Source organism: Pseudonaja textilis, chromosome 13, assembly GCF_049901715.1.
Source record: "Pseudonaja textilis isolate UNSWEBS1 chromosome 13, rPseTex1.2, whole genome shotgun sequence".
Classification (NCBI taxonomy): domain Eukaryota; kingdom Metazoa; phylum Chordata; class Lepidosauria; order Squamata; family Elapidae; genus Pseudonaja; species Pseudonaja textilis.
The window spans coordinates 13,394,620-13,420,955 of record NC_142002.1 but is presented as its reverse complement, the minus strand read 5'-3'; the positions used below and the strand labels follow the sequence as shown (position 1 = coordinate 13,420,955).

General features: G+C 44.2%; 1 protein-coding gene across 2 annotated transcripts in view; it reads left to right on the top strand.

The window, feature by feature from the left end:
• Positions 1–26,336, top strand: part of GALK2 (galactokinase 2) — a 46,410-nt gene that overhangs the window by 17,133 nt on the left and 2,941 nt on the right. The window contains exons 6-9 of one of the 2 annotated variants that reach the window (XM_026709874.2): positions 7,864–7,962; positions 8,816–8,968; positions 15,924–16,134; positions 23,927–24,128. In XM_026709874.2, the coding sequence (XP_026565659.2) occupies positions 7,864–7,962; positions 8,816–8,968; positions 15,924–16,134; positions 23,927–24,128 (665 nt within the window). Of the gene's footprint in view, positions 1–7,863; positions 7,963–8,815; positions 8,969–15,923; positions 16,135–23,926; positions 24,133–26,336 lie in introns of both variants that reach the window. The other variant, XM_087941421.1, reaches the window with a different exon arrangement.

The following is a 26,336-nucleotide window of genomic DNA, read 5'->3' as shown; positions in this document are numbered from 1 at the left end:
CATGAGAAATGAACAATACGTGTTTTAAGGACAAGGAGCACTAGAGCCCAGGGTTGGGGAAAGAGAAAATTTCACATCTCTTTTAGCAACATACTTTACCTTTATTATTATTTTAAATTAAATGTAATAGAAATAAATAGGAAGGTTTTATTTCTATTATATTTAAAATAATAAGAAAGTAAATATGTTGCCGAAAGAGTCGTGAAATTCTCTCCTTATCCAACCTTGGGCTTTAGTGCAGGATTGCATTACAGCATATCAAATTGAAATGCTAACATGAACACTGCCTGCATTTCGCTGAATGCTTCTGTCAACCTACCCAATATTGTCCCTAAAGAAAAATAGTAGGTAGCAACAATAACAGTAGCACTTAGACTTATATACCGCTTCACAGTACTTTACAGCCCTCTCTAAGTGGTTTGCAGAGTCAGCATATTTCCCCCAACAATCTGGGTTCTCATTTTACTAACCTCAGAAGGATGGAAGGCTGAGTCAACCTTGAGCCTGGAGAGATTCAAACTGCCAAATTGCAGGCAGCCAGTAGTCAGCAAAAGCAGCCTGCAGTACTGAATGCTGACCACTGAACCACCGCAGCCCTTCCTTCCTTCCTTCCTTCCTTCCTTCCTTCCTTCCTTCCTTCCTTCCTTCCTTCCTTCCTTCCTTCCTTCCTTCCTTCCTTCCTTCCTTCCTTCCCACTTAGCAATAGCACTTAGACTTATATACTGCTTTACAACTCTAAGTGGATTACAGAGTCAGCCTCTTGCCCCCAACAATCTGGGTCCTCATTTTACCCACCTCAGAAAAATGGAAGGCTGAGTCAACCTTGAGCCTGGAGAGATTCGAACTGCCAAATTGCAGGCAGCTGGCAATCAGCAGAAGCAGCCTGCAGTACTGCATGCTGACCACTGAACCACCACAGCCCTTCCTTCCTTCCTTCCTTCCTTCCTTCCTTCCTTCCTTCCTTCCTTCCTTCCTTCCTTCCTTCCTTCCTTCCTTCCTTTTCCTTCCTTCCTTCCTCCTTCCTTCCTTCGTTCCCACTTAGCAATAGCACTTAGACTTATATACTGCTTTACAACTCTAAGTGGTTTACAGAGTCAGCCTCTTGCCCCCAACTCATTTTACCAACCTCAGAAAAATGGAAGGCTGAGTCAACCTTGAGCCTGGTGAGTATCAAACTGCCAAATTGCAGACAGCTGGCAGTCAGCAGAGGTAGCCTGCAATACTGCACTCTAACCACTGTGCCACCACGGCTCTCTATTTAATCAATGCTCACTTGCTTTAAAAAAAAAACACCCAGGGGGAAACTGATGTGCCCTCAGAAAGTAGCCCCAATTTACCTTCAGCCAAAATACATGTTTAAAAACAACACGCTCCGTCTCAGTAACTCTATCATGAAGCACCATCGATTCTCAGACTGGTAAATGCACCTCCTTGACCTGGAAAGACTCTTGGGAATTAGAACCTTTTTTTTATGTACTGGAAACTAATTGAAGAACAGAAAGCAAGAGAGCTGGAATTAATGGCTATTAATCACAATTATCCTAGTTTACAGAAGAGAAAACGCAGAGGCGAGGGAAGTAATCTTCTGCCACGATGAGGCAAGAGGGCAATCTGGAGACTGTCCAAAGATCAGCCACAAGACTGGACTGGAATTAAGCAAGAGGGCAAGAAACCTTTAACAAGAGAGGGTTACAAAACCGTCTATAATCAGGAGCTTTGACACATGGCCTACATCAGAATACCCCACCTGACCCCAAACACTTTTCCACCCCCAGGTTGTAACTGAGCGAAGGCTTTTCCTCCTTGGCCCACAAAGCTTCGTTCCAGAATCAGAAGTTGTTCATTAAGGCAGTCCAAATACACAAACTCCGGAGCAGACCATGATTTCAAGGGGAGTCTTTTCTTACAACCAGGTACCCTGTCCCAAAGGTACTCTTTTTGGAAAAGCACCTTTGAGGACAACCGTGATCTGGATGGTTGACGATCGCCAGAGACAACCAAGCATTCCTGCATTTTCCCGCTGCAGATCCTGGCCTGGTCACATTCTTCAGACCTCTATACACTTCCCTGCTCTGGGGCAGACGCAGCTGCTGGAATCTGACCCTTATGGAAGGTGGGTCAGGCACAGCCCCTACAGCATCCTGGGCTCCTGCCCAGTGGTGGGACTCAAAATGTTTTTACTACCAGTTCTGTGGGCATGGCTTGGTGGGCACGGCAGGGGAAGGATATACTGCAAAATCTCCATTCCCTCCCCACTCCTGGGAGAAGGTTACTGCAAAATCCCTGTTCCCTCCCCACCCCACTAACCTGCTTTCCAGCTCCGTTCTCCTTTGCAGGGCAACCAAAGAAGACCCAGCCAATCAGCTGGGGCTCAGTGGGAGGCAGAGAATAGGTGGGGGCGGGAGCAAGGGTTGGATTCAAATTTTTTAACAACCGGTTCTGTGGACCAAATTTGTGGGTATGGCTTGGTGGTCATGTGGCTGAGTAGGCATGGCTTGCTGATTGGACATGGTTTGGTGATCACGTGACCAGCTGGGCATGGCTTGGTGGTCATGTGACTGGGCGGGCGGGGGAAGAATGCAGTCACTGATTGTTGTGCATGTGTGCATGTGCAATAAGGACTCACTGGGCAAGGAGCGGAGAATCAGGCAGAGGGGGGCAGGGGCAGCCAGGGGCCCGGTTTACCGGTTCTCCGAACTAACAAGAATCATAACAACCAATCCTACCGAACCAGTAGAATCCCACCAGAGGTGGGTATGCAGCAGGTTCTGACTAGTTCTGGAGAACCGGTAGCAGAAATTTTGAGTAGTTCGGAGAACCGGCAAATGCCACCTCTGGTTGGCCCCGCCCACATCTATTCTCTGCCTTCCACTGTGTCTCAGCTGATTGGAGTCCCAAATGATCGGCTGGGTCTTCTTTCGTTGCCCTGCACAGGAGAACAGAGCTTTCCCTCCCAAGCCCACCAAGCCACACCCACTAAGTCATACCACGCCTACCAAGACACGCCCATAGAACCAGTAGTAAAAAAGTTTTGAATCCCACCCCTGGGTGAGGCCAGTTAGAGGTGGTGTTTGCTGGTTCTTCAAACTACTCAAAATATCTGCTACTGGTTCTCCAGAACCGGTCAGAACCTGCTGAATACCCACCTCTGCTTCTGCCTCATGCTTGGATAAGGACCTTTCGAGGTGGGAGCATTAGTTAGCAACAAAGGATGTAACTCTCAGCTTGGGTTGAAAAACAACTGCTGCACCACCATTAGATGGTGGTGGGGATTTTTTTTGCCACATAATGGTCCTCCTAATGTCACAGAGGACACTTCTGCTGAGACCAATATGACTTTGGCTTTGCTAAGATGCTTATGAAGCAGAGCTGTAGTCAGGACACCGTGATGTAATTCTGGTCTCCTACATGGATGTCTAGCCTTGGGAACTTCAAAACTTGTGCCTATGGAGATTCTCAGTCATCCAGGTCATGGTTGTCCCAAAGGTGCTTTTTCAAGAGGTGACTGGACTTTCTGCTTTTTGAGGGGAGGGGACATTTGGTTTCTGATCCAAGAAACTTCTTCAGATCTCAGATCTCTTTAAAACTTGTGGACTTCAACTCCCAGAATTCCCCAGCCAGCCATGGCAGTTGAAGCCCACAAACTCTTAAAATGGGCAAGATCGGACACCCCTGGTCTAGTATATATGTGATACCAACCAGCATATGGTTAATTGGGGGAAGGTGTGTCAGTCCTTGGCCACTATAGCATCCCTTTCTTTCAAAGTAGAATTTAGTGTTTTAGCCAAAATACCACTAGATCCCACTAGCCTTCTAGGTTTTAACCTACAGGATTGGGTAAAATGTAGGGTTTTATCTACCGACCTTGTCCATGTCCAAGGAAAATAATGAATACAAATATTGAAAGTATGTTTTGTTTTAAAGCACAAAACTTACAATTAAAAGCAAGGAGTTGAACTCCGCAAAGGGGCTTGTTCGAAACAGAATTATCCTCAAAATTGCTTGGCTTTGTTAATGTTTGTGACCATATTTAGCTTGTATTGGGAGAGTGGGGGCCACTTTGCAGACTGTGCTACGGTTCTTGATAATGTTGTTTTTCTGCTCTCCTAATTAGATATTTTCTGATTAAACGTTATTTCGTTGCATAAACATAAAAAGCCTAAACATAGTCTCTTGGATAACCACCAATGATAAACATTCTTAGTTCATGCGCTGTCAATCTGGGATTAATAGCTGCCAACTGATACAAACATCCGGATTATATCTGCAAAAAAGACATCTTGAAAACCAAGCGTCCAACTCTTTCACAGAGAACTTGCCTTAGAGAAAGGTGAGGGAAGCTGTAACAGACTACAGAATAGTGAATAACAGGGGTGGATGGGACCTCGGAGCAGAAGACCTTATACCATTTCAGACAAATGACTGCCTAATCTCTTCTTAAACACCTCCAGAGAGAACAAGCTTTCCTCACTATTCCATTCTAGCTAAATCACATCCCACCTAGCTAAAAGGGAGAGTCTGTCTACGAGATTTGGTTGTCTAAGCAGAATGAATACATATTGTCCACCGAAGTCATAGTATGCCAAATCTGCCACATAGGAGAACCTCTTCATGCTATCTGGTGGTGATAAGAACAACTAGGTTGTATCATGCTTCCTAACACTAAGCATTTCCTGGAGATCATGGAAACAACCTCGAGAGGGATCCTTAAATATGCCATCTCTTTATCTAAGTGTTCTGAGGAGACTAGTTCAAAGCAAAGGATCCAGAAGGGACATTCATGCCACTTCTATCTGTATTGTGTTTGTTTTTTTAAAAGAGCGGATTGTTTACGGTCATTATCATGGGAATATTTGCATGATTTCTGAAGCAGCTAAAGGACATGGTTAAAAAGAAGAATCCCTGAGACTCACTGTTGTGGTCATTATGAAGCACAAGTGTGCAAGATAAAATATATAAGAAGAAACAAAATATGAAGAGGAAGGTCTCATAACTATATGTTACCTACTAGCGCATCTCTTCTAGGCAGATGAATAATTGATTTTTCCATGGCTGACTGATAACATCCCATTTTTCTCCTGAGATTATTTTAAAAATCTGACAGCAATAAGTCATTTTTGGATTATAAGCTACATGTGGAGTTAGGAATCAGTCATGTGATGAAATTAATTTAAAAAAAAAACCCCAAAGAAGTCTTCAAACTAGGACTGGTAGTTATTCCTTGTCAAAAAGAAAACGTGTCAAATTCCAGAAAGATTGTGCAGGAGGACTTCTCTAAGGTAGAGTAGTGTCTAGTGGTGATTATGTTATGTAGAGGTTAAGCTCAGATTTTTGTGATTGTTGTGAAAGTGGCTTATTGAAGGCCACCATAAGACATGGTCTACTTCTTCAACAAAGACATGGATCCAAAATGGGGTGGGGGGTCTTTATTGTTTCGTTGAAGGCCCTCATAATTTCCCCCCATCGTAGTCTCACCTCCAACTTAACACCGAATCCTGTAAATCAACCTCGATGTATCACAGCAGAAACACGCCCATGTTTACCGGAAAATAAACCACAGTGAGTCAGCACAACCGTAGACAAACAAGGGGAAACCTTTTCCATTAAGCATGATGTCAATTAGATAAATGTTTATCTTTTACGATTTCCTTTAAATAGATTTAAAGATGGTCTTGGAGTTGAAATCCAAGTGCTGAACCAGGCTAAGATAAATACCACCCGCTCTTTTCATCTATCAAGCAGAGATTAGAATTCTGAAGTTCATTATTCGCCTTTATTTTATTTTAATTTTGGGGGGAGTTTACCTCCAAAGAGCACTAGAGCACTGAAGGAGATACAGTCATTTTTTGTCTTCTATATTAAAAACATCTGTCAGATCTGAACAATCGGTTGTGGGTTCTACTCACACGTTTTCCGAAGGGTTTCTACACATTTCAAATTTGTTAATCCCTTTTTGACAGTTCTATCTTCTCCACTAAGAGTTTATGAGGTAATTGACATAGCTGAAGGAGAGTTGTGAAACCGCTCTATCGGGTTTTCGCCATCATTGCAAGCCCTTCACTCTGATTAGGCAGCTCTTGAGCTCTCATTTTTACAACTGAAGTCTGTTTTCGGTGCCTTTATGGAAACAAAAAAGTGGGCAGGCCTGCACATTCCAAAAGCGAAGGATTTGTTGGCTTTATCTTACAACATGGACTGGATAATGTCTCCTTGGTTGTGCTCTAGCTTAAATCGCCACAGCTTTATAAACAGGGAAGAAATGTTTGTAATCCCCCTTTTTTAATGTATTAAGGGAAAAGATGTTTGCAATCATGATATCCTGGGCATTGTACATTAGGAGCTGGGTTTCTGCTGTCCTTCACTTTTGAACTTCAGCCACAATAAACCTGTGGATAGAATGGGAAATAAATAGCCAGACTAACTGGAGAATAATCAAAGTTGAAGTTCAACACATTGGTGGTGATCAGCTGATTGGCCAAGGCTGACATGGAGGTTTGGACTCCAAAAGGCAATAAAACCTAAATATTCCCCCGAAGCTCAGTTCATAAACCAGTCTTGGATTTCTCTGTGTATAATTTTCTAAGTATTCCTACTGGTCTTTTTGGGGAAGAGTGATTTCTGGTGTAACCTGCCACAAAAGAAAGATTCCCAGGAAGGACTTCTTATTCAAATAGTATTAGCAAGTGCTGTCTAAGGGTCTTTCAAAGAAACTGCTAGGATTCTTCAAAATTAGACAGTCTTTGACTCTCCACGGGCAATCCACCACTAATTGTGAGGTATTAACTTGTCTTTTTTAAATTTGGTTTGTGGCACAGTGACCCAGATGTTCAGACTGCATTTGGCATTTTTGTCTCCCTACTGAGTCATTACTATTTACTGCCTCTTATTTGTAATGCTGGACGTAGGAGTCTAGGCTAGAGAGGAGGGGGCCATCCTATCTATAGAAGAGAAGAGTTGGAAGGGACCTTGGAGGTCTTCTAGTCCAACCCCTGCTTAGGCAGGAAACCCTACACCACTTCAGACAAATGGTTATCCAACATCTTTTTAAAAACTTCCAGCGTTGGAGCATTCACAACTTCAGAAGGCAAGTTGTTCCACTGATTAATTATTCTCATGGTCAGAAAATTTCTCCTTAGTTCTAAGTTGCTTCTCTCCTTCATTAGTTTCCATTCATTGCTTCTTGTCCTGCCCTCAGATGCTTTGGAGAATAGCTTGACCCTTCTTCCTTGTGGCAGCCCCTGAGATATTGGAACACTGCCATCATGTCACCCCTAGTCCTTTTCTTCAGCCTAGAGGTGCCATCTTTGCCTCAACAGAGCAGAATTGCTTCCTTGCTGTGCTCCGTCTCACGTATTCCTGTTTTAAGCCACCGATCACTGGGGTTGCCAGACAAGACCACAGAGCCCTGGCCTAATGCCAGCCTAGCCAGCCACTATCCCAACCCTTCAAATAGTGAAGAGAGGCAGAACATGACATGCCTCTCAAGATCCAGCAGCTTAGGGAACTGTTTGCTCCTGAGAAATCAGGGCTCCGTCAGAGGGAAAGAGAGACATAGGAAGGCTGATACCAGCTGATAGATGGAACGATGTGATAATTAGCTCATGGGGTATAGAATGCATGGAACGAGACTGTTATCTCAGAGTTATTCTGTTGTAAGGAATGCCTGCAGGGATATCCTCTAAACTAGGGGTCTCCAACCTTGGCCACTTGAAGACTTGTAGACTTCAAGCTTTAAGACCTGTGGGCTTCAAGCTTTGCTGGCTTAGGAATTCTGGGAGTTGAAGTCCACAAGTCTTAAAGTGGTCAAGTTTGGAGACCCCTTACTCTAAACTCTCTCTGCCCTTGACCATTGTGTCCCCATAGGTGGAACTGGCTAATCTGTGCAGCAAGAGCGAACGTTACATTGGCACCGAAGGAGGCGGCATGGACCAGTCCATCTGTTTCCTGGCAGAAAAAGGAACCGTATGTACCGCCTGAACCATTAAGGAAAGTGTTCAAGGGATGCTTTGAGATAATCGACACAATAAGAAAATGATAAGATAAAGCAAAAGAGCTGAAATATGTGTGATATTATCAGGAGGGGGGAAACATTGAGAGTCATCTCGCTCTCTCTTATAATTGGGCATGTTTGAGTATTGCAAGACTTTCTGATGTATCCTGATTAAAAAACCCTTTTGACTTATTGTAGGTCAAATTGTCTGTCTGTGTCTGTCTGTCTGTCTATCTATCTATCTATCATCTCTATCATCTAACTATGTCTGTCTGTCTGTCTGTCTGTCTGTCTGTCTGTCTGTCTGTCTATCTATCTATCTATCTATCTATCATCTATCTATCATCTATCTATCATCTATCTATCTATCATCTCTATCATCTAACTGTATATCTATCATCTCTATCATCTATGTATCTCTATCTACCTACCTACCACACCTACCCACTCATCTCTCTCTCTCTCTCTCTCTCTCTCTATCTCTCTATCTATCTGTTGCTGATCTGATTAATTCTGCTAAATTGCAGTGACCTTGTAAATTGTGGAGGGTAAAACAAAATCAAATCAAAGGAACATTAATAAGATTCTAGATGACAACATTGAGAAACCCTCTCTAGTGTGGGAGGAAGTGCTCAGATTCAATGAGTAACTTTGTACCATAAGTAGCTTAGTTTGGTTGGATGTTAGTTTTTTTCCCCTTATTAATTTAAAATTCTCTGAGACAAAGGAGGAAAAAATGTCCAAAGCTAAAGGGGTTTGATTTATTGATCCTAAACACAGCTAGGCTACCAGTTGAAACTACTCTCTTACTCTTCCTCTCCGCAGGCAAAACTGATAGAATTTAATCCCCTGAAGGCAACCGACGTGAAGCTTCCAGGAGGAGCCGTTTTTGTGATTGCAAACAGTTGTGTTGAAATGAACAAGGCCGCGACTTCTCATTTCAATATTAGGGTGATGGAGTGTCGTCTGGCTACGAAGGTACTGTATGGCTTTCATCAAACTCTAATGAAACCATCACCCAAATATGTGTTGGCTGGAACACCCTTCCACTCTACCAGTTGTTGCTTTATTTTAACACCAGGTCAGGTGCTGCCTCAAAGGGCATGTTTATCTCTCCGGGAATCTGGACTCCAGCCATATATACATGATGGATGGAAGTCGGGATGGAATTCAGCCCAGTTGGAGAGCAGGCTAGTAAAAAAAGATCAGCCTGCGAAGGAAGGAAGGAAGGAAGGAAGGAACCAAGGGCCTTTTTTGAGATGGTTCTCACGCAAGGAGAGCAAGGGGGATGTTCCCTCAGCCATGGAGAGGGAAACATTTTCACAGCGACACGGAACCCAAAAAAGAGAGGGGCAACGTGAAAAGTCAGTTTTTGAGATTGGTGTTAAGGAATACTTGGGGCAAAAGGTTTCTATCAGGAACCCGGACTATGTACCTGATAATATGCAAAGGTTATACTAAGCTGCCCAATAAGAGAATTGTGCTTACTAAGAAGGAAGGAAGGAAGGAAGGAAGGAAGGAAGGAAGGAAGGAAGGAAGGAAGGAAGGAAGGAAGGAAGGAAGGTGCATGTTATAAAGAAGAAGTATATTACAGATTAACAGAGTTGGAAGAGACCTTGTAGGTCATCTAGTCCAACCCCCCACCCAAGGAGGAGACGCTACACCATTTCTAACAAATGGCAATCCAGTCTCTTCTTGAAAGCTTCCAGTGATGAAGCTCCCACAACTTCTGAAGGCAAGAAGTTCCATTGGTTGATTGATCTGTCAGGAAATTTCTCTAGGTTGAATCTCTCCTTGTTCAGTTTCCTTCCTTTATTCCTTGTCTGGCCTTTGGGTGCTTTAGAAAAATAGCTTGACCCCTTCCTCCTCCCTGTGGCAGCCCCTCAGGTATTGGAAGACTGCTATCCTGTCTCCCCTGGTCCTTCTCTTCACCAGACAAGCCAGGCCCAGTTCCTGCAACCGTTCATCGTATGTTTTAGCCTCCAGTCCCCTAATCATCCTGGTTGCTCTTCTCTGTACTTTTTCTAGAGTCTCAACATCTTTTTTATAGTGTGGTGACCAAAACTGGATGCACTACTCTGGGTGTGGTCTTACTAAGGCTTTATAGAGTGGCATTAGTATCACGAGGGATCTCCAGAGATTTTGCTACTTGAAGAATCCTCATGTGTCAGTGCTTCTTTTATTTATATCCCACCTTTATTATTTTTACAAATAATGCAAGACAGTGAGTTGTGTTACAATAACATACTTTTCCTCCTCCTATGGAAAACAACAACCGCCCTGTGAGTTGGACTGAGAGAGAGAGAGAAGGACTGGCTGGTTTTCATGGCTAAGGCAAGACTAGAACGCATGGTCTCCCGGTGACTGACCTGAAGTCACCCAGTCAGCCCCCATGCCCGAAGTGGGACTAGAACTTGTAATCTTTTGGTTTCTGGCCCGGTGCCCTAACCATTAGACCAAACTGGCTGGATAGTCAAGCCACACTTGGGTTGTTAGGCAATATGGTGTGTCCATTGTTCCTGTTGTCCCAAAGGTGCTTTTTCAAGAGGCCACTGGACTTTCCAGGCGTTCTTTGAAGACGTTTCACTTCTCATCCAAGAAGCTTCTTCAGCTCTGACCAGATGGTGAGGAATTGTTGTTCCTATTGTACCAGCCTCACTGGCTTCTTCTCTGTTCAAACCTTTTTCAAGAAACTCTTTCAATTAAAAGAGGAATTGGATGAGAACCCGGGATGGAGCAAAGCCGTTTCTCTGTTCACCCCAAGGTTGCTGGGCCAACTTGGATTCCTGGAGTTGTTTTAGCAATCTCATCAAATTACACTTTCCTGGATTCTTTGGGATGGGGGTGGAGGAAAACAGGCAAAACAGTTAACTGGAATGAAAACGATATAAATGTGTAGCGTAAGAATGTAATTCCCAAACTAGCCTACAGCAGAAGTGCCAGAAAAGAGGAACATTATCTTGGCAGCGAACGGCTAGCCTGGAAAAGACGGCCAATCCTTTCGCCATCTGATCGTTAACTGCCAGGAAATGCCTTGCTTTGGAGTCATGATTGTCAAATGAAGTGCAAGAGAAAGTTTGACCAACCCTTAACATTAAACAAAGGAGGAAAATATCGTTGCTCAGTTGCTCGGAAGATGACTCCGTCCCCTTTGAAGTGCCTTTGTGCAAGCTTAGGAGGAGTCCTGTGTGGTGTCGTCCCTCTGAATATGGTTTTACTTGACAGCGAGGTAGAGCAAGAAAACTGGAACTTTGGGACCACCGTTCTTATAACTGCACCAGGTTCCGTATCTACATTTTCCGTTGGCTTGGGTTGGCGCTGAATTCTGGCAGCTGCCTGGACCAATCCCTGCAGTTTTCTTGGCAAGATTTCAGAAGCAATTTCTCATTCTCTCCTGCCTAGGATGGAGAGACGATGACCAGCCCGAGATCCCCCAGCTGTCATTAAGTGCCCAAGGCAGGACTAGAACTCACAATCTCCGAGTTTCTAGCCCAGTGCCTGAACCATTACTCCAGAATGGCTCTTCCTGGGCTTCACCTAGTAGTCTTCAATTTGTCACTAGTATCTCCCATCAGCATCCAAAAACCACTTCCCTGTTTTGTTTCGTTTTCAACGTTGCTCAGACAAACCTCCCTCTGTTGAATCTCTTGTGATTTAGGGAGAAAGTTGACAGAAACTAGACTCTTTTCAACATGTAGCAAGGATTCAGCCAACCTGCCTGCCTCCTTCAGGCTCTGCCAGTTGTAGAATATACTACATTCTAACCACTGCAGGGGGGCACAGAGGTTAGAATGCAGTATTGCAGGCTAACTCTTCCCACAACCAGGAGTTTGATCCTGACTGGCTCAAGGTTGACTCAGCTTTCCATCTTTCAGAGGTCAGTAAAACGAGGACCCAAATTGTTGGGGCCAATAGGCTGACTCTATAAACCACTTAGAAGGGCTGTAAAACACTGTGAAGAGGTATATAAGTCTAAGTGCTATTGCTGTCGCTAGAGAAATCAAATCCAAAGTGTTAAGGAAGATAGATAGGGATTGAAAGTTTCAATTTTGTTGGCATGAATGCCTAATAGCATTCTCAGTTTTTAGGGGCTGACAGTGACTTTTACCTTACCTGGCAGTACGTCCATCTGAACTGACTTCGGGGAGGCTTTCCAATTGAATTGAAAAAAGGAAAACAGCCTCAGGGAGGTCACTAGGTGACACCAAAAGTAATTAATGTTGTAATAATTAACAAGGAAAACAAAACAGGAGGGATGGAGATAAACAGAACCGGACTAAAACAGAAAAGATGCAATTAGACAACCGCAGTAGCTCTAATGTATTAATGACATTAATCTTTCAAATGGTTTCCCACCCTCAATATATAGCTTTATTTTTTCCAGCTTAAAAAAACAAGGAAGTGTCTGGTGGGGCCTTTCCCGACTAGCACATTTTATTTAAAGGCAGATTTCACTCTCCGGGGCTTTACAGCAAGAAAGAAATCACAGTGGAAATGTGTCCCGGTCTGTAGTTTTTTCTGCATTTCTCTCACCGTTTGTCCTTTTTCCTACTAACTGCCATCCTGCATGCGCCACAGTACTCTGAGCTCAGAGTCCTGGAGTGTGTCCTTGTCTGTCTTTAGAGGAGAGCTAAATGCATCTTCCCAGCGTAATTTAGGAGTGGGAGTGCAGATAGCATGCTTTGCTTGAAAAGAAAAAAAGGACTAGAACCTCATATTTAAAAAATTTGCAAGAAGAGGAGGAGGAGGAGGAGGATGGGAAGAGGAGGAAGAGAAGGAAAGAAGAAGGAGGAGGAGGAGAAGAAAGAAGAAGAAGAAGAAGAAGAAGAAGAACAAGAAGAACAAGAAGAAGAAAAAAAAATAATGGGGAGAGGAGGAGGAGGATGAGAAGAGGATGAGGAGAAGAAGGAAGAAGAAGAGGAGGAGAAGAGGAAGAGGAGGAGGAGGAGAGGAGGAGAAGAAAGAGAAGAAGAAAGGGAGGATAGGAGCGGGAGGATGGGAAGAGGAGCAGGAGAAGAAGAGAAGGAAGAAGAAGAGAAGAGGAGGAGGTGAAGAAAAAGGAGAGGGGAGGAATGAGGATGGGAAGAGGAGAAGGAGAAGAAGAGGAAGAAGAAGGAGGAGGAGGAGGAGGAGGAAGGGGGAGGAAGGGAGGGGGAGGAGGCAAACAAGCTTCTCCATTTAGGCACAACTGTGGTTCAAAATATGTTTCTCCTTATAGAAACCCCCCTGAATTTTTAAAAAAAAAGCCTGAAAGAAGCAAACAATGGCTTTTGGGGATATTTACAATGAAAGGTTTCATCACTAAGTGTATTTTTGCACCCTTGTCTTCAGGGAAAGTAACCACAACCGCCGCTCGGGCTGAGCAGAAGTTGGACCACCGCCAGGGTTTAATGTGACTCAGGTCTGAGAGGCCGCACATGTCTCGCTTTCTATGCCACTAAGTGCCTTTGACCAGGCACGATCTTTCACGGCCACTGAATCGCTGCGAATTAAGCCACCCACATGCCCTGCCAGAAATCCAGGCCAGAAGGTCTAACTTAAGCAGGCTGCAGGCCTCGATTAGAAACGAAGGTCTCATAGCTGCCTCCCTGTTGATGCTCCGGGTGCCCTGATGGTGCAGGACTGGTAGGCTTTTTTCTATGGAAACGGCCTCCTCTCTCGACCTCGGCTCAAGTTTGGGAAAATGCACAAACAGGTAGTCCTGGACTTATGGCCACAATTGAGCCCAAGATTTCTGTTGCTAAGTGAGACAGCTGTTAATAGCAATAGCCCTTAGATTTATATACCACTTTACAGTGCTTTACAGCCCTCTCTAAGCGGTTTACAGAGTCAGCATATTTGCCCCCAACAATCTGGGTCCTCATTAGACCCACCTCGGAAGGATAGAAGGCTGAGTCAACCTTGAGCCGGTCAGGATCGAACTGCTGGCAGTGGGCAGAATTAACCTGCAATACTGCATTCTAACCATTGCACACCATGGATGGATGGATGGATGGATGGATGGATGGATGGATGGATGGAAGGAAGGAAGGAAGGAAGGAAGGACAATAGCAATAGCACTCAGACTTATATACTGTTTCACAGCCCTCTCTAAGTGGTTTACAGAGTCAGCCTTTTGCCCTGAACAATTGGTCCTCATTTTACCGATCTCAGAAGGATGGAAGTCTGAGTCAACCTTGAGCTGGTCCAGATGCTGGCAGTTGGCAGTTTTAGCCTGCAATACTGCATTCTAACCACTGTGGACCATGGAAGGAAGGAAGGAAGGAAGGAAGGAAGGGAGGGAGGGAGGGCAATAGCAATAGCACTTAGGCTTATATACCACCTCACAGTGCTTTTCCAGCCCTCTCTAAGTGGTTTTACAGAATCAGCCTCTTGCCCCCAACAATCTGGGCCCTCATTTTACCCACCTCGGAAGGACAGAAGGCCGAGTCAACTTTGAGCCTGGTGAGATTCGAACTGCCAAACTGCAGGCAGCTGGCAGTCGGCAGAAGTAGACTGCAGTACTGCACTCTGACCACTGCGCCACTATGGCTCCTAAGTGAGTTTTGCCCCATTTTACGACTTTTCTTGCAACAGTTTTGTTAAGTGAATCACTGCAGTTGCTAAGTTAGTGACACGGCTGTGAAGTGAATCTACCTTCCCCATTGACTTTGCTTGTCAGAAGTTCGCAAAAGGAGATCACATGACCTCAGGACATTGCAACCATCATAAATATGAGTCAGCGGTCAAGGGACTGAATTTTGACCACGGGACCAGGGGGATGCTGCCTGGATTGTGTGAAAAATGGCCATCAGTCACTTTTTCTCAGTGCTGTTGTAACTTCAGTCACTAAACGAACTGTTCTTAAGTCGAAGACCACCCTGTACTCCTTATGGTTTGGGGTGGCCTGAGCTGCCGGTGACTCTGCAAAAACATTTGTAGTCTGGCTGGTTGATTTTCTTCCATGCCAAGTAGAACCTCTTAGGAAAGAGCTGGCACAGTTGTCCAAGTTAGATCAAAATTAACCAGGGCAGAAATAATCATTCCAGAAATAGCCTACCATTTTCAGGATACATGAACGCAGCAGCTGCTGGAATATTCCTTTAAAGATTCATTTAAGCATCAGGGATCTCCACTTTGCCTGGCCTGCTGATAGGGCCAAGAAAACGTCCAATCTTTTTCACCCGTCTCCCAAAAGAATCGCCTGCAATTTTCTCATGCAGTGAGATAGGAAAATCCCCAATGATGCTTTCCTCTGGCTTGTTAATGTCTGTCTGGACAAGGGTTTGATAAAGTTCCTTTGGTGGTCCTTAAAGGCCTTTGCTTTCGGGGTAGATTATGCCTCAAAGGAATTCAGTCCCTGTGTTTTTGTTGCACTTAAAGCCCATTATTCTTGAGAAGGCTGCACGAGAAGAATTGAGCTGAGATTAAATCACATTCAGGGTTATCACCACTGAGTTCCAGAAAATTCAAGTCTCTCAGTAGATTAGATGATCTTTCAAACGATGAGAGAATTAACCGAAGGAAAGTCTTATTAACATTCATCTAGACAGCCACAGAAAATGGCTTGTGTATCTTTGAATGCTAAAGGATAAATAAGAGGGAAATGTTAGCTTAGCTTTATAACCTGTTTGCAACTTTCTTGGGACATTTGAGATGCCGTTTTTTAAAAATATGACTCTGAACCTTGCTTGTGTTTTATTTTATTTTTACCTCATCTGTACAATTTTTCAAAATCCCCGAATTGAAGGGAACCGAGAGCTTTTTCCCCCTTCTCTGTCTCTCTCGTTCTGTTTTGCCTAACAAAATCTTTGCTGCCAAAGTCAATTCTTGATCCCTTTAGTGTTCTCCTAAGTGTTTCCTTGTCAAGGAAAGAAACCAAGGTCTCTTTCTTTACTTCTTTCTGTTCCTAATTCTGCATCCAAAGACCTACTTGTACTTTTGCTTGTTTCAGCTTTTAGCGAAATCCAGAGGCCTAGACTGGAGAGCCGTGGCAAAACTCCAAGATGTGCAAACCAAGCTGAAGCTCAGCTTAGAGGAAATGCTGGCTGTGGTCGAGGAGGCGTTTCACCCTGAGCCTTACAGCCTAGAGGAAATTGGGGAAAACCTGGGAATTAGCCCCACAGAGCTGCACACTCAGATCCTTAGCCAGAACACACAGGATGGTAAGTAGCATGCCAATTTGGTGATGGCAGAAGCAATTTAGCATTTCTGTCTAGGCCAAGGACTTTAAATAATCAATGTTGAAAAGGGCCTGGGGGAAAAAATCTTCCAGGCATTGCAGTCATTGCACTGATTTGACTCCAGGGAACCAGATCGGTGGAATCTAGAGATGAACAGCTATCATTCTGGCTTTCAGCTGAAGGAAGTGGTGGATGTGCTTGTTTTAAAGCATGCCGTACAACCATTGTTACCCGCAAACCATTAGTGCAACACTCCGACATCCTGAAAGAAAGAAAGAAATGAATCGAGTTTTGGGTTCAGAGATCTGATTCCGATGGCTACCCAGCCGTGCCAAGGGAGGATGTTAAATTGTACTGCTCTTTTATGCAACCTGTGGCAATTCTCACCTGTAAGATTTATCATATAGAGATTCATCAGCAACCTGCAGCCTGGTGTTTTTCTACTTCTTGTACACACCACGAGGAAGCCATTGGTGGCTGCAGCCTGTGAGAAAAGCCTCAGAAAGAGAGCAGCCAATTTTCATTACAGTCTAAGCAACACGAAGGGTGGTTCATGTCATAGCCACGAAAATCACCCTCCGTAAAACTAGATTTCAATGTATCCTACCTTAAGGTTTTAAGATGCAATCAGAACCGAAGAATCATTATATCAAGCCCCCACCCGACTCCCAGGATCCACAACTTGCCTTACACGATCATTCTAACAGGGCAGAAATTCTGGTTCTGACATTCAGTCAGAGCAATTTAAAACCGGTATGTTCGTTGGGTTAAGTTATCTAGCACGTGTGGTGAATTCTCTTCTTTGAAATACATTGCAATGCCATTTTGATCTTGATAATTTCTTTTTTGGGATAACTTCTGATTTGGGAAAGGAACTAAATTCTCTTGTAATAGCTTGTCTGCCAATCCTGACTGTTGCTGCCCGTGATTATAATCAGCTTGCAACCTAGACATCACAGCTCTCAGATTATATCTTCCTTTTCCACTTAATGCAATACAGTGAAAGAAAACAAGTTGTTATTTTTTAGGAGGATCCAGTGTTTGAACGGTGAGATAAGAACCTTACCATTTCCTTACAATACAGGAATATCAATATTCACAGAAATAGTACCAGCTTCGTCTATACTTGAGGGGCCTGTGGTGGTCTCTTGGTTGTTTTTCTTCCAGACGCTTCCTTACCCAAACTAGGTACCTTCATCAGTGCTAATTCCAAAGGTGCTTTTTCAAGAGCCAACTGGACTTCGGAGCTGAAGAAGCTCCTTGGATGAGAAGTGACATGTCTTCAGAGAAAAACAAGACAGTCCAGTTGCCTCCTGAAAAAAGCACCTTTGGGACAACCATGACCTGGATGACTGAGAATCCCCATAGACACCAGTGCTAATCATCATCTAGTCTTGGTGTAATTTTGAGAATGCGGTTCGCATGGCTAGAATAGAGTTGGTCAAGTTCTGCATTGATTAGACTTTCAACTGAAAAACTCTAAATGTTGGCCCTTTGTTGAAAAGCGGCTTCTGGAACACACCGGCAAAATTATTCTCATATGACCAGAAACTTAAGTCATGTGAGAACACTGCAAAGACTGGGAATGTCCAGCCTCTCTGGAGAAGGGTGGGGATAGTGTGATAGCTGTCCCATAGAAGAACATTCAGACCGGAGGTGGTATTCAGCAGGTTCTGATCAGTTTTGGAGAACCAATAGCGGAAATTTTGTGTAGTTTGGAGAACTGGCAAATCCCACCACTGACTGGCCCTGCCAACCCCATCTCTCCTCTGCCTCCCGAGTCCCAGCTGATTGGCTGGGTCTTTTTTGGTTGCCCTGCACAGGAGAATGGAGCTGGAAAGCAGGTTAGTGGGGTACGGAGGGAAGGGGGATTTTGCAGTAATCTTGCCCCGAGAGTGAGGAGGGAATAGGAATTTTACAGTATCCCTCCGCTGCCACGCCCACCAAGCCACGCCCACAGAATCGGTAGTAAAAAAAATTGAATTCCACCACTGGTTCAGACCCCGTGTCATCCTAGGATTCAGGATGTAGACATCAATGTCTCCTAATGGTAAGACTAGTTCGGTGCAGTTACAACAGAAGTGGTCCATCCTTTACTGGATGGAGTCAAGCACCGTCTGGGGAGCTATCTGGGAGCGATTGTTTTATTTAACATTCCTGCATTGACCACAGGAATGTATCCAGTGACCTCAATAGTCCTCTCCGAATCTATGGTTGTGTGGTCATTGGCTTTGTTATTTTTCTACTTGTAAAAGGCACCAGATGGATGGTGGGTACCAGCATTTGCCGTCTCTTGGCAATAGAGCCTTGTTGAAGCCACAGGGAGCGAAGCCAACGAAGAAGAAAGGGCAGAGCTGTTTAAGGACATTTGGTGGGCTGATTCTCATTAATTGAAGGAAGTGATACGTTAGTGACATGTTGACTATCCTTTTTCAGATTTGTTCCAGAAGAGTAGAGAGTTATAGGCTCCAATTATTTTGCCTCAACTTCCCCGCCGCCACCCCCTTTTCTCTTACACACCAAGACTCTACGAAATATTTTCCAAAGCCCACGGGAAAAGTTATTCCATCTAGCGTTTGCAGATGTTAAGTCAAGTAGAATCTCTCTTAACATATGGTGTGGTTGTGATTTTGCTTGATAAGACCGGAGGAGGGGGGGAGGGGGAGGTCATGGAGCAATCGTATTGTTTTCCTTGGCACGAGAGAAATCTTGGTTAGTTGCAAAGGAGAAATAAGTAAATTGATATATCCCTATATAAGGGCCTAATGTTTGTATAACCCCAAGCTTGGGTTTGGAATCCTCAATTACTATGAATGTGCATTTCTGCCTCTCTTCTTTGCTATTTTTTCCCCCCAGTGTATTTATATATAGTTGCAAAATGTCTTCAAAACGTCCAGAGTGACCTCTTCTAAAATATTCCAGTGTTTTAGTTTTTGGCAGTTGTGATGATCTCTGCCTTATACTTAAAACAATCTGGATCGGGTTGCTGTTTGACCATTGAATTCGTTGATTTACGACCACTTTCGTGCCAACATTTCCAAAACTGTTTACATTTCAAAATTTCTAACACAAATAATTATTATAAAAACAAAAAAAAAAGAAAGCAACGCGATCTTCTCAAGCCCATTAAACAGTCCCTGTAGGACTGATCGGCATAAATTTTGTGAACCCGATTTTATGTCCTTGAAGACCGACAGCCTCAAGCACTCCCGAGACTGGTCACTGATATGGGATTTCTTAAGACAAATTATATCTAATTTATTTATATTTAAGAGTTATATCTCGAAAAAGATATAACTCTTGGGATATATCTGGTAGGTTAGGAGGTTATAGCTTGAATATGGCAGGAGGCTGTTCATTAAATATGGACTGAACTCAAACAAAATTTTGCTGTGTCATTTTGGACATTTTGGCCTGACATTTTGGCTCTTTTCATTTTCTTTATTCTTATTTTTTTCTATTTCTATTTCCTTTCTCCTCTTTCTATTTTTTCTATTATTTTTTAAGTTTGCACTTTTTTATCTTTCATTTGCAATTTTTCATAAAAATTACTATTAAAAAAGAAAGAAAGCTGAGGGTGGAATTACTTGCATAATTTCCTGAAATTCAGAGTCAGGAGCAACTTCTGGATAGAGGGGAAAAAACGGAATTCCTCTGTTACAAGCTGCACTGAATTTGCTTTCTTCAAGCAAAATTCTTGAACCTTTATAAATTCGTTCTATTTAGCGAAAAGCCCCGTAATTTTGAAAGTGGGTAAAGGGTGTGTGGAGGGAGGGAAAAGCATTTCATTGTTTCAGAACAGACTCTCATTTCAGAGGGGAAAATGCTTTTAAAAGGAACTGAAGTATTCAGGTCTTTAAAATTTCAATGGGAGGCAAAAGGGGAGCTACGTATTTACTCATTGTATGAACGGCTTCAATTGCCAAATATAAAAACGAAGTAAAGAAGCAACACCTTCTCTAAACAGCTTCTATTTTTAATTGGGCCCACACTGGGCAAGGAAAATTCCATAAATGCATAGGGATCGATATCCCAATTATCAGGGTAGAATCACAAAGCCCATGGGTTCTCTGCTTCTCTACTATGGCACGAACCAACTTGGTGTAGTGATGAAGGCATCAGGCTAAAAACAGGGAGATTGTGACTTCATCCCTCCTTAGGGACAAAGGCAGCTGGGTGACCCTGGACACAATCTCCTCTCTTGGCAAGCCACTTCTGGAAGGTTTTACTTGACAGATTAACAGAGTTGGAAGGGACCTTGTAGGTCACTGAGTCCAACGCACCCACCCAAACAGGAGACCCTACCCCATTTCTGACAGATGGGAGTCCAATCTCTTCTTGAAAGCCTCCACGATGAAGCTCTCACAACTTCTGAAGGCAACTTCTGTCCCATGGCTTTTGATAGTTCTCACTGTCAGGAAATTCCTCCTTATTTCCAGGTTGAATCTCTCCTTGTCCAGTTTCCATCCGTTATTCCTTGTCTGGCTTTTGGGGGCTTTGCAAAGTCCATGGAGATTCCCAATCATCCAGGTCATGGTTGGTCCTAAAGGTGCTTTTCCGAAAGGCAACTGGACCTCCCCAGTTTGTTTTCCTTGAAAAACATGTCGCTGCTCATCCAAGAAGCTTCTTCAACGCCGAGAAAGTCCGAAGAAAGTTCAGAAACCAAAAGAGTCTTGTTGCCTTTTGGAAAAGCACTTTTGGGACACTCCTGAAAGGCCTCCTCATCAATAAAGGGAATGCAGGAGAGATCTTCTTGCAACCTGGGTGATTCAAGCGACCCACCTCTTAAAGGAAAGCAGATGAACACCTTCATATTTTTTTTTACGAGTGGCGAGGATTTCCGTGGCTGCTCCACTCCCCAAATCCATCATCTGTCGACGCTTTGGGTTTTCTCCAGCAAAGGGTCCAGTAGAAGAAACAGATCTCTTGAACGCTGTGATTTCATTTCTGACTTGCGTTAGTGGGCCAGCAGTCGCTTCCAAGAAAGAGCGCCTAAGCAAAAAACAATGCAACCCTGGTTTCTTTCAGTGGAGAGGTAATCACTGGAGAGGTTACACTAGATTGCAGTCATTTGTATTAGCATTCTTTTTTTTAATCTTCCCTAAGAAAAAGGCAAAAAAAAAAAAAACCCACGCTAGATTAGAGTTAGAGCAATCATCTGGGCAGGGAGCGGGTAGCGCCTTCTGCAGCAGGACCCAGTGTTGTGGAGGGCTGGCCTTGCCTTTTCAGGGCCTGGCTGGCTGGCTGGCAGCCATGGAGAGAGGGTCCAGCTGCCCCTGCATAACGTGATGAGCCTGGGAGAGCCACCAAGTGCTTTAAGGTAATCTGGCCGGGGAAGCATCGCTTTACCGAAGGGTGGTCTTTGAATCAATCGCAGCCTTTGGCAAAGCCTGGTTGCCTCCAAATCGAAACCAGACGTGTTTTGAGCTCTTTTCTTTCTCTCTCTTTTCTTTTTTTTTTTTTTCATTTTCGGGTTACTACTGTTCAAGGGTGATTTACAAGAGAAGCGTGAGGGATGGCAAACTCTCACGCAACTTCGGAGGCGTCCAAAACAACAAAAAAGAGAGAGAGAGAGCGTTGTTTCAAAAGGCCCCCAGGTGAAGGGATTCCTGAAGCTAAGAAGAGAAGAGGGAGGGAGGGACCATCCTGAGGGTAGAAGCTGCCCGGGGAAGGAGCGCTGTGTTTTCCTCAGCTCTCCTCGGCGAACGCTTCAGCCGTAACCCACGCCGTGCAAACAAACAAACAAAAGAGAGCAGAGCTGCGATCAATTCATAAGCTGGAGGACAAAATGTACTCAATGAGTTTGGTAGGCTGGGAATTGGGCAAGTTCTATCCATTGTTCAGTGGCCTCTCCCCAGAGAGCAATTTTGATCAGCATTTTGGGGGGGGTGGTAAGGGTAAAAAGAAAAGAAAAAAGCAATATTGGTGTGTGGTTTAATCGTATTCCAGAAGCATGATGCCTTCGGGCATTTGTCTTATGGGGGTCCATTGTTAGGAAACAGAGCTGCGTTTCCTATCAGGCCAAATAACATTGGCACCTTGGAGGAGCTGCTGTTGCTTCCTGCTCTTCTTCCCACAGCCCCCTCTTGCTGGGGGCGAGAAGGGGGGTGGGCTTTGATTCTGCACCCTGTAATACTCATAATGCCCCACTTTTAACCAGCTGGAACGGACATTAGTAGCAGCACTTTTGGAGGGTTCAGGGGGTGTGACATAAAAAGGAGTTTACCTGGGCACCATGGTCTGCTCAGTTCTTTCGACTGTGTGCCAGAATCTCCAGCTAGAGTGGGGAGAGGAGTGAAAAGACTTGGGGGAGGAGGTGGAGACCATCTTCCCTGCAAAGACCCCAAGCTCACCAGTCTTTTCAGGGGAGACCAGAGATCCCACCCCACCTCCGAGAATTCCTGAATTTTTTTTTACCTGGCTGTTCTCAAGAGAATGTAGTCAGTCTGGTGAGATTCTTGTGTATAGGCAGGCAGCAATGAAGAAGCAACTCTGATCAGCTTATGGTGCCATTCAGGTTCCTTGTGCCAGGCCTACACTTTGATTATCATTCTCAGACTTGCATGGGCTCCAAGGAGCAAGAAGAGAAAGAAACCCATTAGCCTTGGCCAGCAATATTTGTCAATTAGATCTCCAACGGCATGAGTACAGGGAGTCCTGAACTTACCACAGTTCACTCACTGACCGTTCCAAGTTACAACGGCACTGAAAAAAGGGACTTAGGGCCGTTTTTCACAGTTACGGCACTTCCAGCATTCCCCACGATCATGAGATCAAAATTCAGGTGCTTGGGAGCTCACTCACATTTATGACCGTTGCTGTGTCACAAGGGATCCCCTTTTGCAACCTTCTCACAAGAAACTTCAATGGGAGAGCCAGGTTCACCTAACAACCGGGTTACTGACATAGCAGCTGCAGTGATTCACTTAACAACTAAGTCAAGAAAGGTCATAAAACGGGGCAAAACCCGCTTAACCAATGAAATGTTGGGCTCAGTTGTTTTCGTAAGTCAAGTCCTACCTGTATTCTCACTTTAGATATCTCCTGCATCCCAAATCTACTTACTGAGACATTTTCTTCTTTTGCTTCAACTTATCTTTTGATGAGCCTTCTGCCTGTTGTGCCATTTCCGTTCTTGGGCTGTTCTACCATGTTTCTCATATAATAAGGCCGGGTCTTATTTTTTTTTTGAGCCCCGAAAAAATGGCTAGGCCGTCTTTTCGGGGGTGACTTAATTCCGCCCCCCTTGCATCTTAGGGCGGGCGGCGACTTGGATGTTGACCTCTACGTTGGTGGGGCACTTTGTATCAGGGTCAATGCAGGCAGCACCATATCCGGGTGTGCAACAAAAGTACTTCCTAACGGCAAGCCCCCCCCACCATTCCCCCCCATTTCGCATGTTTTAATATAGGCCTTAATTTGGGGGGAGGGGCTTAATTTCATTTCATGCCTATAAGACATGCTGGGACTTCCTATTGGGGGAGGCCGTATTGTTAGAGAAACAGGGTAGTTTCCCTCTGACTGTGCACATAATCTGCATTCGATTGGTACTTATGGTGAAGTTCCACATGCATTGAAGCTGTCCCTGCAGTCCGGAGTGTTGACAAATTATGGCATGTAGTTTTATACCTTGACATGAACCAATGAGAAATAAAACTCGTCTCCCTTACCGATTATGTTTGGAAGCTGCATGGCTACATTCTGAGGATAATAAATCATCTTGAGTTTCCAGTCTTTCCTGAATTTTTATCTCTCCCCCTTTTATTTTCTGCAGTGACTAACTTTAAGTTATACCAGCGGGCGAAGCATGTGTACGCGGAAGCTGCCAGAGTTTTGGAATTCAAGGACATCTGCGTGCGGGCACCTGATGATGCCATCTCATTGTTGGGGGATTTAATGAACCAGAGCCATGCTAGTTGCCGAGACTTGTACGAATGCAGCTGCCCTGAACTAGATCAGCTGGTGGACATCTGTCTGTAAGTCTGCACAGCCGTGGAAAGGAAATCTTGTTTGGGTTGGATTGCAGAGAAAACATGACGGCGTTGCGTCGTTTTTCTTTAACTACCTTAAAACTTTTAAAAGGGGTATGTGGGGAAAATGAAAAATGTATTGGTGTCTATTATCTGATGCTCCAAGAAAGCGCTGATTTGATCAGATAATCTCAAACAGATGCCTTGGGCATCATAAGTTCCAAACTGGTGCTGGGTGCACCCTTATGAGGTCCCACAAAATGGTCAGAATTAAATCATTAGGAATTAGATTGTTCGTTCATCAAGCATGATGTCATCTTATTTGAAAGGAATGAGTTTCCTTTTCCTCTTACTTGCTACTTGATAGCAACAGCAATAGCATTTAGAGTTATATACTGCTTCACAATGCTTTACAGCCCTCTCTAAGCGGCTTACAGAGTCAGCCTATTGCCCCCCAAAATCTGGATCCTCGTTTTACTGACCCCGGAAGGCTGGAAGGCTGAGTCAACCTTGAGCCTAGTGAGATTCGAACTGCCAAATTGCGGTCAGCAGAAGCCACCTGCAGTACTGTAATCTAACCACTGCGCCACCACGGCTCTGATCCAGGTGATGCTGGAAAACTCTGCATGCCAAGATTGGCTTCTGTCAGTAAGGCCCTGATCCTCAGGCCAAGAAAAGCCTTTTTCAGGGTCCCTGGAAGTAGATTTTTCGAGACCTATTTGAAGATGTTAAGAACTGAATCTGTGACTTACCTCATTTGATGCATAAAATGTTTTTTTTCCCCAAAACTGCTTATGCATTTATTGCCTTTGATGTGCCAACTAGATTCTTTTATGTATATGAAGAGTCATGGTGGTACAGTGGTTAAATGCAGTATTGCAGGCTAATTCTACCGACTGCCAGGAGTTTGAACCTGACCAGCTCAAGGTTGACTCAGCCTTCCATCCTTCCAAGGTTGGAAAAATGAGGACCCAAATTGTTGGGGGCAATATGTTCTCTGTAAATCACTTAGAAGGGCTGTCAAGCACTATGAAGCGATATGTATAGATTCACATACATACATACATACACATACATACATACATACATGCAAGATGTAATCCCATCCATTTTCATTAGTAATCCAAAGAATAAATGTAACCTTTCAAAATCTTTTTCAAGCGGTTTTTACACAGCATTTGTACAAGCCGTTGCCAGCTGCCAAAAACAGTGACCAGGGTCTTTCATGCAGCATTTCCCACAATGCAGAAAGAAAGAAAGGAAGGGAGGAAGAAACCTGGCGACTGGTTTCCATTCATAAAGAAAACAACACAGACCCAACAGCATCTGCAGAGCGGCTGATTCCAACAGCAAAGTCTCCTAATGTTTCTTCTTGTTTCACTGCGTTTAGGCCAGTTGATAACTGGTTTGCGCTAATAAGTTGATGCTGACTCGGGCCCTCTCCAAAGAACCTAAATGATTTCAGCATGGTTGCAGAGCGGAGCTGTCATGCCGTAAATGCTTGGCAGGAAATGCTGGTGTTTTGGTGAGCTAAGTAGCTAAGTGACGGTTATTGCCTCTTTTTAGGGGATGTTGTAAAAGTATGAGGCCCTCGAAGTTCCAAGCTCGAAGTGCTGGCATAGCTGGCGGGGGAGATCATTATTTCAGCACCTCCACAGTAAAGCACCATGGAGCTTCAAGCCCTCCCGTTTCAAACCATGTACGGACTCAAAGCAAGTCGCCAAGCACTTCTTATGACATAGCACCTAGAAGAATATAGGTTGTGCCCCAGCAATTCCAATTAAGCAGTACAAGAAAAATGAATGCTTAGGCATTCAAGCCACAGATGAATGTGTTTGCAGAGCCATTGTGCCAAAAACAGTGGATCAACACGAGAAAGACTTAACCTTGGGCCATTATAGTATGCTCTGGTGGGTTGGTTGGAATTCTTTTGGCAAGTGGCTTCATATAGTCAATTTCATGGAGACCTGTTGTTAAGGGAGAGAAAACCCCACATGCTTTAGGGTACTTTGAGCCAAATGATTACAAAATTGTAGGTGACCACGCTCAGCCTGAGGGAGGGGTCAAACCTATCATCAGTCTTGACTCCCTTCATGCTCACAAGAGATTTAAGTCCAGTCCACCTTGAATCCCGTTAACTCTTATCAACCTCCAATTTTCTGTGACCCTTAAAATAGTTCAGATTCTCGCAGAGAGCTTTCAGCGTACAGTAAA